Here is a 17,198-nt window from a genome sequence, read left to right as displayed (position 1 = left end):
ACACCGGTCACATGATACAAGGTGTCGGGTATGTGTGCAGTAGGGTCCAGATCCATGGCGTCTACTGACAAACAGTGGTCATTCCGGGTAGACGGGGTGGCAGGTTTCCTGTTGACGTGTACATAACAGAAGCTAGCATAAGTTACGATTTCCGTAACAGACCGTGATGTGAGACAAGGTGATGGTTTGTCTCCAATCGTATTCATAGCAACTGACAACGTTTTTCAACAGAGTCTGTGGAAGATTCCTTTTCATGTTCACTGTCCGTCCTTGGGTATTGTGTTAAAAAGAATCGTTGCTGTACTTATATTATAAGTCACAAAGCGCTGTTGCTCATTCAGTACATTTGCTAGACACTTGCACATGCTTTCGCGCCAAGAGTGATTGGAAAGTTATAAGAAATTACATACTCAGCCAATGTCATTAGTTGGATGGTGAGCTGATTTATCTTATATTATGATCATACTATACTGTCTGTTTGGAGTGAGTGTACATCATGAAACCATTATCATGAAGTGACTGAAGTGGTAAAGTAACAAACTAAGATTTTACATTAAAAAAAACCACCCACAATTATAACTGTCTTGTTATTGTTCAGGCTTCTGAATAGACGATTCACAAGCTCAAATTGTTCTTCTTTTAATCTGCAACAATTTTGCCATTTCATAATATACTGATAAAGTCCAGCTTCATGTTATAAAGGAAGTCTGAAAGTTATTATGGTGAATAAATATCTCTAACTTTTCACTTACGTTTCAGGCGCATCTCAGAAGCAATTTCAGATAACAGAACAGCGACTTTAACGTCAGCTGATGAACAACTGCACTATACTTTGAGTCTCAAAAGAACAAAGGAATGACATAAAACTTGAAAAACAGTGTGTAGAGATTAGACATCTAAATGTTAATGTTATCATGGTAGGGGGTCTTGGTTAGGCCTGTGTTAATGTAATGTAGCATACCTAAAGCAAGCATACCCATTCTTTATTCTTGCTTATTCTTATGTGTAGGTCAGCATATTTCTATTTATCAATGTTCTTTTTTCTGTTTGGTTTCATAAATTACACATTTAGCTTACAAATAGATATTTTTCATGTATTTCCTGTAATGATTTCAAGTGAGACTTTACATATTTAAACAGTCTGAAATGTAATGCACTAGAGCAATAAGCCCATTGGAGTTAATATCTGGTGTATAATCTGTGACAAGATGGGAATTATGAAGGTATGTTGCATGCCTCTAACCATAGCTTGTGTGCAATTATACGATTGTTGTGCTAGGAAGGAGGGGGTATTCTTGACTAGAGGTGTATCACACCATATGAATTACCTAAAATGGCGACTCTCTCTCTCTCTCTCTCTCTCTCTCTCTGATTTATATGAGTAAAGATTACAAAGAAATGTATTACAACTTTTAGCTTTATTGCTTTCGTCATCATAACATGTATTATGTACAATAAATAATAAGGTCAGTTACATGAACATAAAAGATGGCTGCACAATCTGGCGTCATTTGCACATATCACAAAATGCTATGATATTACATCAAGATTGAGAAAAAAATATCAATGAAGATATCCTTGAAAAACGTCAATAACAATTGACAATATAATTAATACATGGACATAAAAAATTCACGTTGAGCAAATCATGTACATTCCACGACGATGACCGTGAATTGAATGTCAACAAGAATATTAACTACTATTAAAAACCTTCAGTGAGCTGAAGTTGTCATCAACACTATGGAACTATCAAAGGGCAACGTCTGGTCATATGATCCCTTCCCATTGGTGTTCGTTCCCCCGTGGGTGTGTATCGTTGTGAAGATACGTAGTATTATGTCTTTCATTATTTGAGACCCGAAGATGTTTTATTGTCAAAGATCTAATCGGCCTGCAGTCAACGGCAGTGGCTTCGTTCAGTGACTGTATATGACCTACAGAAATTTGAATACAGGAGATATTGATATTATGGATAAAATCATATCAATACAATCTATTTATCATAAACGAACATAGAGAGCCAACATTTGATTTATATGACTCGTGGAATATGTATGCAAAGATTGCAATCCAAATTATGACGGAGATTAAGTACAAAGCCTCCACGTGTGCGTGCGTGCGTGTTTGAGTGTGTGTGTGTGTATGTGTATGTGTGTGTGTGTGTGTGTATGTGTGACTGTATGTGTGTCTGTCTCTAGCATCCTGCTTTTGACGTGAATATTACATCGCCGTTGGGATTTTTTGCGAATACAATTAAAAGTGTAATTGATGTATATTTTAAAGAAAAATGGCAACTCCCAAAATAGTCGATGCAAATATAGGAATGATAGACACTGCATTTTACAATAATTTGTCGAAATGTGCCATTACAATAGAAAACTGTAAATATATTGTAAATATCTTTAAAACCATTCGTATATAACGACGACTTATCAGATGATCTCGTTAATGTGAATCTTCAGCTGTGCAGCCATTAAGACTGAGTGGAAATGAGACAAGTTCAACACCGTTTTGAGACAGCCTAGTCGCTGAGACACCCCGTTGTCTTCTCTGCAGTATGCGTCGTGGGGTTCGTGCAGCACGGGTACATCGCGTAGTGAAATGCCTTGTTTGATGAAGAGAGTCCGTTGTAACCATACGTGGATCCTAATCCTAAGGGTAGAACTGGGGGGTAGGGCATTGCAAGAGCAAGACTCCTACCACCGCTTCCATAGGTGTATCTGATAGAGTTCAGGTGAGCTGTAGGAGGGGATGTGATGGGGGAGAACGCTGACTTTAGGGATGGGGATGTGAGCGAGGAGCTGAGATAAGACTGAGGAAACAAACTCGGCGTGGGTGTCGTCTGGCTGAGAGCGGAAGTCGTCTGCTCGCCATGGTTATTGAGTACCTGCTCGATAGCCTGTACCATGTCGTTTCCACACCCCTGGAGGATGAGCTGAAGCACCCCTCTCTTCATGTGTGGGAAAATGCGGCACATCATGTCAATTGGGGGACGTTTTCCGGCACCAGCACGTGCAAGAAAACTAAGTTCGTCTGCTGTGGGTTTTGGGAGGTAGTCTGAGCGCACGTGGTCTATAGCAGTGTTTGCTGGTTCTGGAGACATTTTTGGTGAGATGCTGCGAGTTGGGGAGGGACTGCGGCCGGCGTGTTTTGGTCTGTCTGCCATATCAGGGGATACAGGTCTGGAGTCTGGGTTCGGCGAGGATGCGGCACTACCGGAGTCGGTTGCCACCGGGTCGAGTCGTTGACGTTTCGCAACTGCAAAAAAATACCCAAAACATATAAACAGTTATGAATCTTTTTGAAGGGTGAGGGCGCTTTTGGAAATATTCCAGTAGGTGAACCCTAGTAACTGGGTTCACATATCATCACACACTCCCATTTGGGGATTCAAACTCGGACCTTCAGTGTTACCAGCCATCGCTTTAACCGCTAGGGTAGAACCTAATGATGTGTTCATTGACAACGTGAATTTGTATGGGAGGTTGAAGTTAAGCTTAAGTAGGTTTATAATTATATGTACTACTATATTTATTAACTGAGTTTTATCCATTTCGCCACATTATTTATAACACGTTTTCGTCAATAATATGAATATGTACCCGGGGACACCAGTAATATAGGTAAATCGTTTAACTGTTACACAAAACCGATCTCGAACAGGAGCTTTCATAATCTTAAGGTAGCACTTTAATGTAGTTAACAGTTTGTTTTTTCACGAAACTTCATCAAATTCAGCTCTTTAAAACCCTGTGACCCTGTGCGTTAAGGATAAAAGAATATAAGGCGTCAGCTGGCCCCATAGGCACTTTTCCCATTAGAAGTGTCTTTTGATTATTGCACCAACATGATATACTTGCTAAATTATTGTGCGTGCAGAATAGGGCTATTCTATTAGTCGACCTTTCAGAGAGCGGTGAAAGAGGCGTAATTTATATATACTTTGTATGAGTCGTTATCACGCTTCGGCGAATATCTTAAGTCGATATTTGAAAGGCACAATCTTTGAGAACGTCTGTTGGCTTTATGTTTATTCTATAAATCAAACACATTAGTGAATAATTACACTAACCGCATATTCTGAAGCAGAATCTTTCTGGTACCCTGTGGACTTAATGTGCTTACCTAACTTTTGTTAAAAATCAATTGCTAGGAGATATAAAATCCAGAATATGAAACATTAATAACAGGGACGGCCAATATCGCCTTGCCTGACTCCAAGCAGACGGATAGTTGAAAATTTTATGGTATAAATGTCCCATTTAAATTTTCGGAAAGACTGACGAATTGTTTTCTGAAATGCCATACAAGGTATGTCCTTGCCCCCCGCTGATGTTCATAAGCCCTGAGCACATTCCCTGTTACCCCTGTGGACTTTACGTCGGGTCCTCCGGCATCTATTAAGCGTGATGCCCACAGTAGACTTGAGAACATTAATTGCTAAATGTTCCGATGTTCATTTCAAACAAGCAGTGTTCATGCGCCGAAAGATAATTTTCACCATGGGCTTTAGAGCTCGATAAAGCCCTTCCATTGAAGATTCTTCACAGTTTGAAGTAAGACATAACACAAGTTACACTATAGATAATGACCTCCTCACAGTAAGTGGATCTCCCTGAATGGATGTAGCAGGACCACTTAAACATTGTATTCAGGTTGTAATAAAATCTAGCACCGTCACATTCCCGTGGCGGTTACTCCTAACCAGTCATGAGTCCATCATTTATATGTTAATGGTTTGGAATCCTAAAACAGAAAAAAGGCTAGCTGAAAAGAACAGTCTACCTCCCGGGATTACTGCTTTGTGCTCCTGTTTCGAGATGGGGCGAGTTTTGGTAACATTTGAATCAGAAAAGATTGACCAATAAAAACGTTTCTTGCTGGTCTCTTCCGCGGATGAGTCTCACTGTGAGATGCACCATATCTGAGACTGAGGAAATGCCCACTTCAGCGTAAAAATGAGACATCAAAAAGACTTTTACCTACTGCGACGTGCTACTTAATCCCACATAGAGACTATTCTCATAACACGTCACTATGAGCTGAGCAGAATGAATATAATCATTCGCAACCATACAGGGGGCAATAACGAGAGACGCTTTGGACACAAGCAGCTTGTAGCATTTTCGTGCTTTACATCTTTCATCGGCTGACACAGCCTAAAATATGCTTCTAACTTACACCGATAAAAGATGCTCGCCTCAATTGCAAAGTAACGCCGACTCTAACATTTGATATAGTTTAGTAAAATTTGATACTGCTGATATCACAGGTATTCTCAGGCGTAATTTGTCATCATTATGCATGAGTATTGTATTTGCATCCGCCTTGAAACACTTGCATACTCGAGTCAGCGATAACAGCAAATAGATCCTTCCTCAGGTGATAAACATGTCCACCTGCATGACGGATGAGCGGCTATTATATGTATATGTTACAGAAACATGTGCCTGTGTCTTGGGAAATTGTTAGGTGTGAACACGTTCCTTTCATTTGTGTTAAGTTTATATTTTGAGTGAGTGAGTGAATATTGCTTACCGCCGCATCACCAATGTTGCAGCTATTCGCGGCAGATCTGTAGAGATGGGCTTCATTGTTTCGAATTACACATGTATATACTAGAAAATGAACTGTATGTAAATGAATTATATGTATTGAATAAGAAAATTCAAAGGAGGATCATACAGAGCAATAAAGGACGTCATTTGATCACTGAGCAGGAGCATATCTGCATAAAAACTCCATTAACAGGTACAAAAATGCACACAACTCACTGATTCCGAACGAGAGAACGTTGTGAAATACTGGATGAGGAAATACCCGTCTTATTGTACATATTGAGCATATCGACTGGCCACCGGATTGTTAAAATGATGCCCCAACTATTGAAATGCATACTGTGTTTTGACAGGAGTCACTGGCGTAGTTGTCAGCCAGTATGTGTTCTGTCAGAGCCTTGCAATGATTCATAAACACTGACGGAGAAAAGATCGAACCTTTAACCCCATTAACACCCTGAAACTTCATATCTGATTTGAGAACAAAGACTTTCAGAAATACACATTTAAGCTTTCATGATTGGTTGAAACTCGACCACTTGTCTTTTATTGAATGTTCCATATTTGAAACAAATACACAGGTAAATACTTTTCTGACATGGATTGTTAGACCAGTTTGTTCATTCGGGTGTAAAAGTGACATATTAATTGTCCCCTACTGGTGCTGTCACGTCAAGTATGGAGACTTGTTTGTCATCTTCCCAAGTCTCACTCGAAACCTGCGCGTTTGTAAAAGGACATAATCAATCATTTCAGGTTGGGGTGGTCGTTGATTGGTGCATATTGCCAAAATAAAGACAGATTCGTGTCACTTATACCAGTCTGGATAGTTACGGTGATTTGTAACATGTTTTTTTGCTGTCTGGACTCGTATTAAGTTTCAAATGTCCTTCATTCCCCTGACCACAAGTGCCGCCCGCTCCTTTGTTTAAAATGCAGTTAAATATCTGTAAATCGTCTTTCATACGAGTAATTTAAAGGTAAGGCTGTTGACAAGGATAGAGATTGCCCCTGAAAGAGTGCAAGGCTGAGAGAGTGACCCTTCCTACCCCCGTGCTGCGTGATGAATACCTTTTGCCATGTCAACACGATAGTTGATGTGAAATAAACCCTACCAAGTTAGAGTTAGCCTAACAAAAGGGTTGAGAAGAGAGGACAAATGGCTATGATGGAGAGAACAAATGTCTATGATAGAGAAAACATTAAACCTGGCATGAAGAACTTTGTCAACAACATCAAGGGGGATAGCTGTCTACAGGACTCTTGATTTTTAGGCACCTTCATTACAGTACTTCAGGGACAAAGGACGCTTGTTGTGGCTATCCAGTCCCCGAGACGACAAGTGACACGAAAGATCTACTTTGTCATTTACTGAAGTTAATTTAGAGATAAATTGGACACCTGTGAGTCGTTTCAGAGTAGTTGAACTAGTCCATTTGAAAATTATCTCATAAACAACTTTAACATTTTGATAGGCCATCACAGAGTAAAGTTAAATTGTAGATGTAACACTTACATCACATCAAACAAAGTTTACACAACACTGATGTCATATAAACCTTTAAGACCTGTATATATGCATGACTTAACCATTGAATGTCAGTGTTGCAAGACGATCGGTATATGTTAATGATCATATAGTACTATGTAATTCAGAATGTTTTGCTTGGAGGACTTGCATGATTAATGTTCATAACATTTTCTCCTGTGTGTGCAGTACATATAACTCATTTCCCTAAATAAATGCTGTAAATACTTAAATGCTGGCGTCATTGATTCATTTTGTTACACGTTGATGAATCAGACACGACAGCACGGTTTGACTCATCAAAGTGTTTAGGCGAAAAAGCATTGTGACAAAGACATTTAAGGGTAACTACATAAGATACTCTAACACCAAAGACTTTCGTGAAATAAGGTTGTTTGTTGGAAATGAAAAGGATCGATGTACAGTGACGAAATGTTATCTTTACATACAAAGTTAATGGCCATTGTCCTGTCATATGGTCACCACAGTCCATATTCTACGTCAGCTATTGTCACAAATCATCATTCTCAACATAACTCGTGCGCACGTACCACATTAAGAGCAGACTAATTGGAACAACTGGAATTCTTAAGATATTTGAAATCCCCAAAAAAGCTTACAAATTATTTTCTTATTACTTAACCCTTAAAGGGTTAAGAGTCCTTCAATGGTGCACAACTGCGGTTCAACACTTCATATACATGTCAGTCCGAAATACGATTTATCTTCACGTTGAGAATTCTAAACTCGTTTTAACATCCAAGGGTTCCTATATGTCTGTTTAGCCTGTCGCCATATCTACCCAACCGAAAGGTGAATAATCTTAACGACTTGAAAACAGCTCATCCTTAACTTTTTCAAGCACAAGTTTTCTTTTCGTCACTTATGAACGACACCTTAGCACGCAAAGGGCCTATCTAGCACTATACAATATATCTTATTTCTTAACAACCAGTAACTCTTTTGTTCCAAGTATGTATCGGGATTTCAGATGGCAATCCATCTATGTACCACAGTCAGAAACCGTTGAAACTAAGGACTATTAGACAACCACTTCAATTTCAATGGCAATGGAAGTGATGGACACATATTAGCTCCAATTACGGGTATATCGACAGCATATTGCCATGTCTCCTTTAACCAAACTACTGTCATTTCTTTCATCATGCCGCGAACGTCAAAAGGAGACAAACACATTAAAAAGACTATACGCTCTGAATTTGTCCATTGACTTCTTTATATCGCCTTTATGTCTATTTCATGTACTGGGAACGCATTTTCAGTACATCACCCGTCAGTTAGAGCTCCTTAAGTGATCCTCCCATGCATCCACCGAATGGACAAATTGTGTGGAGTGTCCATCTTGTAGATGGTCATTCGAGCGGTCAAGCAATCAAAGTACTATGTGGTCAGTACCGTGTGTGATTTCATGAACTCCCGTCTAGGAGGAAGTTGTCCTACTGAGAAATATGCGAACGTGAACCGGTACAGGCGCGGTCACTCGGTACATGGACCTATTACATTATGCGAAATGTTCGGCAAAATTGGTTGAACTGGTTTTAAGTAACTTTAATGTATTGCTCAATCGCAACAGCTTTCATCTCCATGCTATTGTATCGAGAGTGATAAATATTACGCTCAATATCATATTTGTAAAGAAAGGGGTCTTAAACTATTAAAATTGCAGTTTTTGTATTTTGAATCGCATTTATGAAGAACATATTTGGACAACCGTGACAAATAATATCCTTGAAGCCTCAACACAGACATAGAATAAATACGTTTGATGTCTTTGTTCTCTTGTAATCTGGACAGCTCTTTTTTGCAGGAACACTGTAATGATGTGTTTGTAGAAGTTGAAACTGAACTAGCACCAGTTAGCAGAATTTCTGTTTGCAGGAACAGCTGTTGTTTTGCCTGGGACATACAGCTGAAGTAAATTATGTGCTTAACAATTTATAACGTATTCAAGAAATGGAAATTATAGCGTTCGTTTAATTTATTACCATTTTGTGAAAAGATTGCATATAACTGTGTTACAACTGCTTCAAATCTGAATGAAATTATAATTACCTTTCACGAGTTTCTTTTTACTGACATTCTCTGACGTTAACAGGAAATATCATAAGTAGAATATTTTTGGTAGTACCGAAGAGCTCCTGTGGTTTTCAATCTTATTCCGACATGGACGGATGAAAGTGACAACAGCGAAAAACGTTTTTTTTAATTTCATAAAATCGGTTTGTAACGTGCCAGTGCATCTGAGATTGAAACAGATAGAGGGTCGCACCGACGTCATCACAACAAAGGATGGAATGTTATCCTTGATGCGATACGACCTTAAAGTCACGCAAAGTCTCACGAGGGTAGTAAAACGAGATTCGTCTCTTGATTAACAGTTTCACTTTTACACCTTCTTCACCAGTGTTCAAGTATACTTTAAGTTTTGTGATTGAATAATAGAATAATAACAGAATAGAATAAATAAAAGAGAAAAAACTTCCTGTTTGGATACAACTTAATATTATACATATTGATGAACGCATTTTCATAGACAGTCTAGTTTTGAGCAATTATCCATAGTAAATATGTACAGATTTATTATTTGATATCATTGAAGGATTAAATCATTTAAAAAAATAAAAGGAATTGTCAGCTATTGCGAAAATATAAGTGTTTTGCTTTATGTAAATGGTGAAATGCAAAACAGATTTCTGATGTTCAGATAGTTTTTCGTAAATACATAAGTATTCAGCACTCATGCAGGAAAAGTAATTACTCCTTTTTACATTTCATGTCAAAGACAGAACCCCTTTTGTTTTTACACAGACATAATCCTTGAAATCTTCTTTCGAATGTTGCATATAATGCATGTAATATATATATATAGCCCTTGAGTTTTGATATCACATGTACATGTATTTGCAGTATACCATAATATGCTTTTAAATAATTAGCAGAAGAAAATAAATGCAGTAGGTGTTTGGTACCAAGGATATGTGGACTGGAACCATATATGACATCGGGTAAAACTCATCGGCTTTATCATACTGTAGATTCGATATGGTAAGTTTCAAAGAATTTTGACAATATGAAACAATAACTACATAGGTGTCATTTTTCAAAGGCCGGAATAATACGATTTCATTATGGAACCAAACATATACACAACTCATAGAAGATATTCTTCTGATGCTCGTAAACCCCATTCTCTAATGTTTGTTCTTGGTTATTGCTTATCAAATATGAACTGTTACTATAACATATACACAACTCATAGAAGATGTTCTTCTGATACTCGCAAACCCCATTCTCTAATGTTTGTTCTTGGTTATTGCTTATCAAATATGAACTGTTACTATAACATATACACAACTCATAGAAGATGTTCTTCTGATACACTCAAACCCCATTCTCTAATGTTTGTTCTTGGTTATTGCTTATTAAATATGATCTGTTACTACAACCTATAGACAACTCACAGAAGATGTTTTCTGATACTCGCAAACCCCATTCTCTAATCTTTGTTCTTGCTTATCAGATATGATATGTTACTACGACGTAATTAGTATAGTTGATGACGACGTACCTGGTGTGTGATTGGCGTCGTCGACTGGCAGTGGAGGTGATGACGTTTCTAGGGAGTTGCTTCTTGACGTGGGAGAGGAACCACCGGTTGTGTTAGGATACGATGGTGCATCGGAGTCAAAGATGTGCACATTTTCACGATTAATAGACAACAAACCACCAGGGCCGTACAGGAGTCCTAGCTCACGTGCCTCATTCTCTTCCTGGGCCTGTTGCCTTCGTAATGCTACCTGAGCTGCCATGACTCTCTGTCTTTCTGCAATAAGTGTACATTTGGCACAAACACAATCTCTCCAACGACAGTATCTTTTATGTCCTTTAAGAGCCGAGACGACTCCATGGTTCCGACAGCGAGCACATTTAGGTGTCCTTGGGTACCTGTCGGTTGCACGGATGAAGAGCGGTGCGTGAGGATGGGATGAGCTGCCAGTCGCACCCTCGGGATGACTTCTTTCTTCATCAGCTGATGAACTCATCGTTTATGGGTCTAGGGTCTATCTGTCCAAGACGTTCCTTTCCCGGGAGGTAACAGTCTGTATCTAGAAAGCTGGGAGTTCTACCCTGCTATTTGAAGTAATACAAAACACACATAACACAGTCGTCCGGAAGAAGTCGGAGCTTTAATTGCCTGTCAGCACGTTCACGATCACTGACTGGTTTATCGAGTGATCAAGCCACGCCTCCTTTCATCCCTCGGGTTGTTATCTGAGTAATTACCTGACTCGTAACACTAAATAGGTAGTGAGCGTTTGTGATTGGCTGACAACGAAGGAGTGACATCGTGATTGACAAGCTCTCGGGGTCCATGTTAAACAGGTAACCGATCAGAGGATCACTTTTCGACACCTGCTCACAAAGTGGGAAGAGTCAACTACCGTAGAGCCGCCTCGAGAAGACGCATCGGCCTGTGTACAGTGACAAACGTCATAAGACGGGTTGATGGTAAATCCTCACCCAACCCGAACCACCAAACAAGAAGTATTTGAATCAGTTTACAAATAGGGAAATGGTTTAATTCGCGCAACGCCTGGCTAATCAGAAACACACTTTACACAGATTGCAGTTTGTTAAAAATCTGGCTATTTCTTGGTTTATCAACGTTTCCTGGGTAACACGGGTGACTTTCAAACTTTCCACATTCTGTGACGAAGCTCGGCTTGATATGATAACCAAACATACCATTCACGCCTGTTCGTTTTCTTTGTACGAGCTTATTGTCCAGCGAACCCTGCAGGGCTATTTGTCTTCTATTGCCCCCTCACTGACAGCCTCTCGAACATAGGCTTGAGAAAAGCAAAGCGCCATCCTAGAAACAAATATCCTCTTCAAGTCCATACCCGAACAAAAAAACAATGTAGAAATACCTCGATTCATTTTAATCGGAAAACAAGAATGTTTACTGATCATTTCAAGTGTTATTGGAGCTCATTTCCGACAAGAAACAAAGTACCCCTTTTCCTGTTTATTTTGTATATAGAAATCCTGATGTATTCCTGGGAAAGATCGTGTTGCAATCTCGGAGATGTCACCCATCTAATCACATGTAAAACAGGAGTTAATTACTACTTTATTTCCGCGTGACGTCCCGATACTTTGTATTAACTCTTTGTAAAAAGTTTTGTGTTGTTATAATATTTGGTTTTCTGGATAGAAGAAATAAGGAATATTTCTCCTCATCAGTCGCATTCGTTTCAAATATGTGCTCAAATCCAATTGATAAATAGCATAAAGAGTAAAAATGCACACCAATTGGATATTTAATCATACCGTATCTAAGAACCGAAACTTTGAAAGTAAAACAATAGTTTGTTAAAGCTATAAATAGCATTTATTATAAAAATATTAATTTTACCCCCAAACATTCTGATGGTTTACAATTAGTTTTACATAAAAACATAATTATAAAATGCACCAACGACTTTATACTGACTTCATATGTAAATATTAAAAATGGCTGTTACAATTAGACACAATTTCCATTGAACTGTGTATATGACACTCTCTGACATTAGAAAGTTTACCACTTGCAACTTAATAACTATCCACACCCGTGACAACGCTGGTAGAGAAGTGTTGTCTTCCCTACACATTTTCATTTGTCATGCTCGACTATACTATACCCTTGTATACATATGTTTAAAAAATATGGCCTCTTGCCAAAGGTTATTATTTCCCATGCATAAATATATACTTCGAAAATTGTCCGGTATTTTGATCAAAGATAAAGCCATTCACTAAAAATAGATAAATTCAATAACCGTTTGCGAAGCAGTAATAGTAAAAGTAGTCTCTAATTGCTTGGGAAAGGTCAATGTTTATATATATACACATATATTCCGATCATGCTCCCATCATTTGTAGCCTATCATAAACAGCCCTGTGTTCTTGTTACATGTGTTGTTCTGGAAGCAAGAGCCTTGACACAGTAGATGCATACTGAAATAATTCCTGAGTGAAATTACTGCCATCTACATATGCCACTCATGAAAGTCACACGTGAATTAGGATCTTGGGAGTTAAGGAGCCATGCATGAACGCAAAACTGAAGTAGACAGCCCACTGAAAGAGCTTATTATGTGAGACGTTTGTCGTGATGGTGCTCTCATAATGTTTCGGTGTCTTTGTATAAGATGGGGATTCTGTAGCGATGATAATTGTCATGGTATAGGTGTTTTAACCCTGCTCAGTGTCTGTAAACTCGCGTGGGACTGGCCTATAGCGATACAACGACTCTGTCGCTTTGTGACATTCTATGAGGAATTGTACGGTTAGACGTCGCACGGGACAATTTTTCCAAATGCTCTGTTTGTTGCCTGTCTTGTTCGTCCTTTTGTTCATGACGTGGGAGGGTCGTGGCTTCACTAAAACTGAGACTCTACGACTTATGGGAATGGAAGGACACAACCCCAATTCCCATGTTGTTGTTTGATTGAACCATTATCGTTGTATAAGCATGAATTGCGGTGAGAGCTTTTGAAATAAATAAAATTCTAATTAGATGTTTGGATGGTATATAAAGTGTATTGTTTACGTTGAAGCTTAGTTTATGTTTTGGATATATCATACCACACATCAAATCAATGTAAGTTGTTTGAAAGGTATTTTTAGGTTTAGATATTGCACGTATACACCTTAATGACAATACTGATATTTCGTAAATAATCCACACATGAATATTTTGTTTCATAATTGTGCTAGAATGTTTCATTTTCATTTTAGATGTTTTATGTCATATTATCATGTAAGATATTTGATATTCATATCATCAGGCATAGATGTTTTATGCAATTAATTCATGTGATGGTATTTATTCAAAACCGGGATGCTATCGCATATCAAGCTATTGTATAATCTATTATACTGCTGTTCATCTGATCAATAAGCTTTTGAAAGTTGACGCTGTAAACAAGATCCACGGTGTTCCTGATCTAAGTCTCCCTGATGCATTACACTTAGGTGTGAACGCGTGCTTGTGTCGTATGTTAGTGCTATGTATTTAATAATTATCAAGTCTAGACCTGAAGCATTAAATTAATATTATAAATTCTGAATACCGAAGATAATGAAACAGAAATCAGTTTACTTTCATATAACAAAGTGAAAAAGTACTGAAAGGGTTTATATAAAGAACACCAAACAAAACTGACCATTGTTAAACAGTTAAATATTCAATGTCTAGAGGTGCGCTCTCAAGGCAATATTTGCTTTTGTAGGGTATTGATCAGACAGCACATCTTAAAATGTGATGCAATACCACAAATAATTCATAATTATATTTATGTGGCGAAAATAATCTTATAATTATTTATCAGTCTGTTTTAAACTGTATGTATGTATTTTCTGGGAAAATGAGCTAACATTGTCAGAATGTAACGTATACGTAAAGGAAAATGACTGCAGTTTACAGCTGTTCTCACGCCTTAAAGTTTCACCCAGCGTTCCCTTTTGTTATTTTTTGCACGCTAATCATTGCAGTATCTATATCAGCTACACATCTGTTTGTTATTTTGAGACGATTCAAGCAATAGGGTGTATTGCCATTAGTATTCCCCATGATTGTGATATTTTCCTGAAGAAGAATGTCAATGGCAGCTATTAGTAACCACCTTGCTCTGAGATCTCGAGATCCAATAACAATTCAAAGATACGAGGATACATGAGTTTTTATGTGTTTATAGGATTAGGCTATACTGACAACCGGCACGCGAGGTTCTGATTTATTTCAACACTTTGGTTTTCAGTTTCAGAGTTTTATTTTCATGATGAGTGTCATCTTTGCTCCTCTGAAACATATTACTTACTGCCTTGTGGACAATTGATGTTTCTTGTAAAATCAAATTCGAAGTTACCGGCCTGAAAGAGAAGCTGTATGGTCTGGTTGTCTTTAGTTAAACGTACATGGATTTGTCCAGTGAGTGAGTGAGTGAGTGAGTGAGTGAGTGAGTGAGTGAGTGAGTGAGTGAGTGAGTGAGTGAGTGAGTGAGTGAGTGAGTGAGTGAGTGAGTGAGTGAGTGAGTGAGTGAGTGAGTGAGTGAGTGAGTGAGTGAGTGAGTGAGTGAGTGAGTGAGTGAGTGAGTGAGTGAGTGAGTGAGTGAGTGAGTGAGTGAGTGAGTGAGTGAGTGAGTGAGTGAGTGAGTGAGTGAGTGAGTGAGTGAGTGAGTGAGTGAGTGAGTGAGTGAGTGAGTGAGTGAGTGAGGACTTTGAACAGTTTACCTGTTATAACACGGCGGGGCTGCCTAATATTCGAACTGATTCGTGTTTCAGACATTTATCACTATGGTGATACCCAGCACGGGCATAGTGCAGCCAAACCTAGCTACACAGGTACAGAGGTACAAAATACCGTGATCTGAACCCATCATCAAAGGTTTCTGGCGTGTCCAAGGGACGCAACTCTTCACATGGTAATTCAGAATACTGTATTGCCTTGCGCTTTTATCCTAATAGCCAGTTTCATTCCAGTCAGGTCAGGTTAAATGTTACTTTTTGTAATGAAATGAACGAATTCACAAGGAAAGACAAAAGACATATTGCGGAAACAAGTCCTGACAAAGTCACAAAAACGATTCGAGGAGATGCCTGTGTCGTACAAAATCATTCAGTTTGTTGAGTTACGACTAGCCATATGCATTACTATGTTACTAAAGAATTACAACGTTTAAGCACGGGAGTTACTTTAAGCATGGAAGTTACTGCATTAATAGGGTTAATACGTTAAAGCGTGGGGACTTACGTCTAAGCATAAGGCTTATCGTCGTGGACAATTTGCCGAAATCATACACCTTTCGTGTATTTGTTTATCTTTTGTGTGTGTTTATGTGAGAGACATGTTGTTATTATACAGATCAAACCGACGGAATACGTTTAGAAATATTGTATCGTATTCTGTAAAATCTTCATGACGGTGCCTTCATCGTTATCGTGTGTTCATGATTCTTCATCAATGATGCCACCAGGTGTACACTAACAGGTGAACGTATACAACCTGTGGCACTTGTCATCAACACATGCAACTTTAGGTGAGTCAGTTGTTCCACCCGGGAACATCCAGAACAGGTGAAAATAGGCAAATGCATTATTCACTTTTTTGTTTCTGATGCCTCAAATTTTGAAGTGAACTTTTTTGTAAGGTTTACCGTGATTTTGAATGATATCGTTTACGCAAGAGTTGTACTCAGCTGAGATTTTCTCGGAAAGAGCACGCTTGGTGGCACCCTACAATGTTGCAGACACCAAAGGCTGGAGCTGGTGGAATAATTATTGACATCAAGAGGAAGTTGAAGCCATAGATCCCATGTCATCAAGTGTTCTGAATAGCCTTTTGTCGTGTTTAATGTCTATGTACGTATCTAGACATGAACAGATCGGGTCTCAGTGGCCTGTTATGCTTCTAGCTGGGATTCGTGAATTTTTGAAAGAACGTTGTCGCTAATATGCATGTTGTATTCTTGATGTTCACAATATTTCTGTTAATTTATATATGACTGATCAAAACAGTGTCGGCGCGTGATGTGATTTTCACGGATCTGTCTGAACGCAGTTCTGTCTTCAGTGATTTCATGTTTGACCACTTTATGAAATATTTGGTCTGTAATAATTCACATACTCCTTTGGTATGAGCTTCAAATGTGACCTTAAGATGGTGGGCATGCTCTCGCATGCCATGGAAACGCGTTCCATACCAGAGATGGTGTTCCATATTATGAGTATTATTAAGATTCACTTATCGAGTCACATGTTCGGTGCCACATATTACGGATACAAATTACTGTTCGATAGGGAACTAGAATGGGCGAGTGAACAACGGAAAACACTGCATCAACAACTTTTAACGATTTCGAGACACGCGAAGGTGGACGCGTAACGTTTAGAAATACTGTACTCATTCATAACAGTAGTATCATGCTCTTGATCACTGGATTGTTTGGTCCAGACTCGATTATTTACTGAAAACCGCTATATAGCTGGAATATTGCTGCGCGCGACGTCAACATATTATTATGCTATTGATAACTAGATTG

The 17,198-nt window shown here is 38.6% G+C and overlaps 1 protein-coding gene across 2 annotated transcripts; it reads right to left on the bottom strand.

The window, feature by feature from the left end:
* Positions 1 to 1,403: 1,403 nt before the first annotated feature.
* Positions 1,404 to 11,294, bottom strand: LOC137291254 (doublesex- and mab-3-related transcription factor A2-like). 2 transcript variants are annotated; one of them, XR_010957252.1, is made up of 3 exons: positions 10,679 to 11,294; positions 2,413 to 3,261; positions 1,404 to 1,937 (listed from the first exon to the last, which is right to left on the bottom strand). XR_010957252.1 is itself a non-coding variant. In XM_067822554.1 (2 exons), the coding sequence occupies exons 1-2, from the start codon at positions 11,151 to 11,153 to the stop codon at positions 2,525 to 2,527; spliced, it is 1,212 nt and encodes a 403-aa protein (XP_067678655.1). In that variant the 5' UTR covers positions 11,154 to 11,294; the 3' UTR covers positions 1,404 to 2,524. The 2 variants fall into 2 exon arrangements, 1 of the variants encoding a protein (XP_067678655.1); XM_067822554.1 differs by having other exon boundaries at positions 1,404 to 3,261.
* Positions 11,295 to 17,198: the final 5,904 nt, after the last annotated feature.

The sequence above is a fragment of the Haliotis asinina genome, chromosome 7 (genome assembly GCF_037392515.1).
Source record: "Haliotis asinina isolate JCU_RB_2024 chromosome 7, JCU_Hal_asi_v2, whole genome shotgun sequence".
Lineage (NCBI taxonomy): Eukaryota > Metazoa > Mollusca > Gastropoda > Lepetellida > Haliotidae > Haliotis > Haliotis asinina.
Note: the sequence above shows the minus strand (reverse complement) of the source record. Positions and strands in the feature narration are given on the sequence as shown.

What these genes read in the sequence shown, in the direction of transcription:
- LOC137291254 (XM_067822554.1), bottom strand. Translation starts at nt 11,153, where the DNA reads ATGAGTTCATCAGCTGATGAAGAAAGAAGTCATCCCGAGGGTGCGACT. An exon ending in CGACGCCAATCACACACCAG is followed by an intron (nt 3,262 to 10,678) that starts GTACGTCGTCAT and finishes ATTTTTTTGCAG; the next exon opens with TTGCGAAACGTCAACGACTC.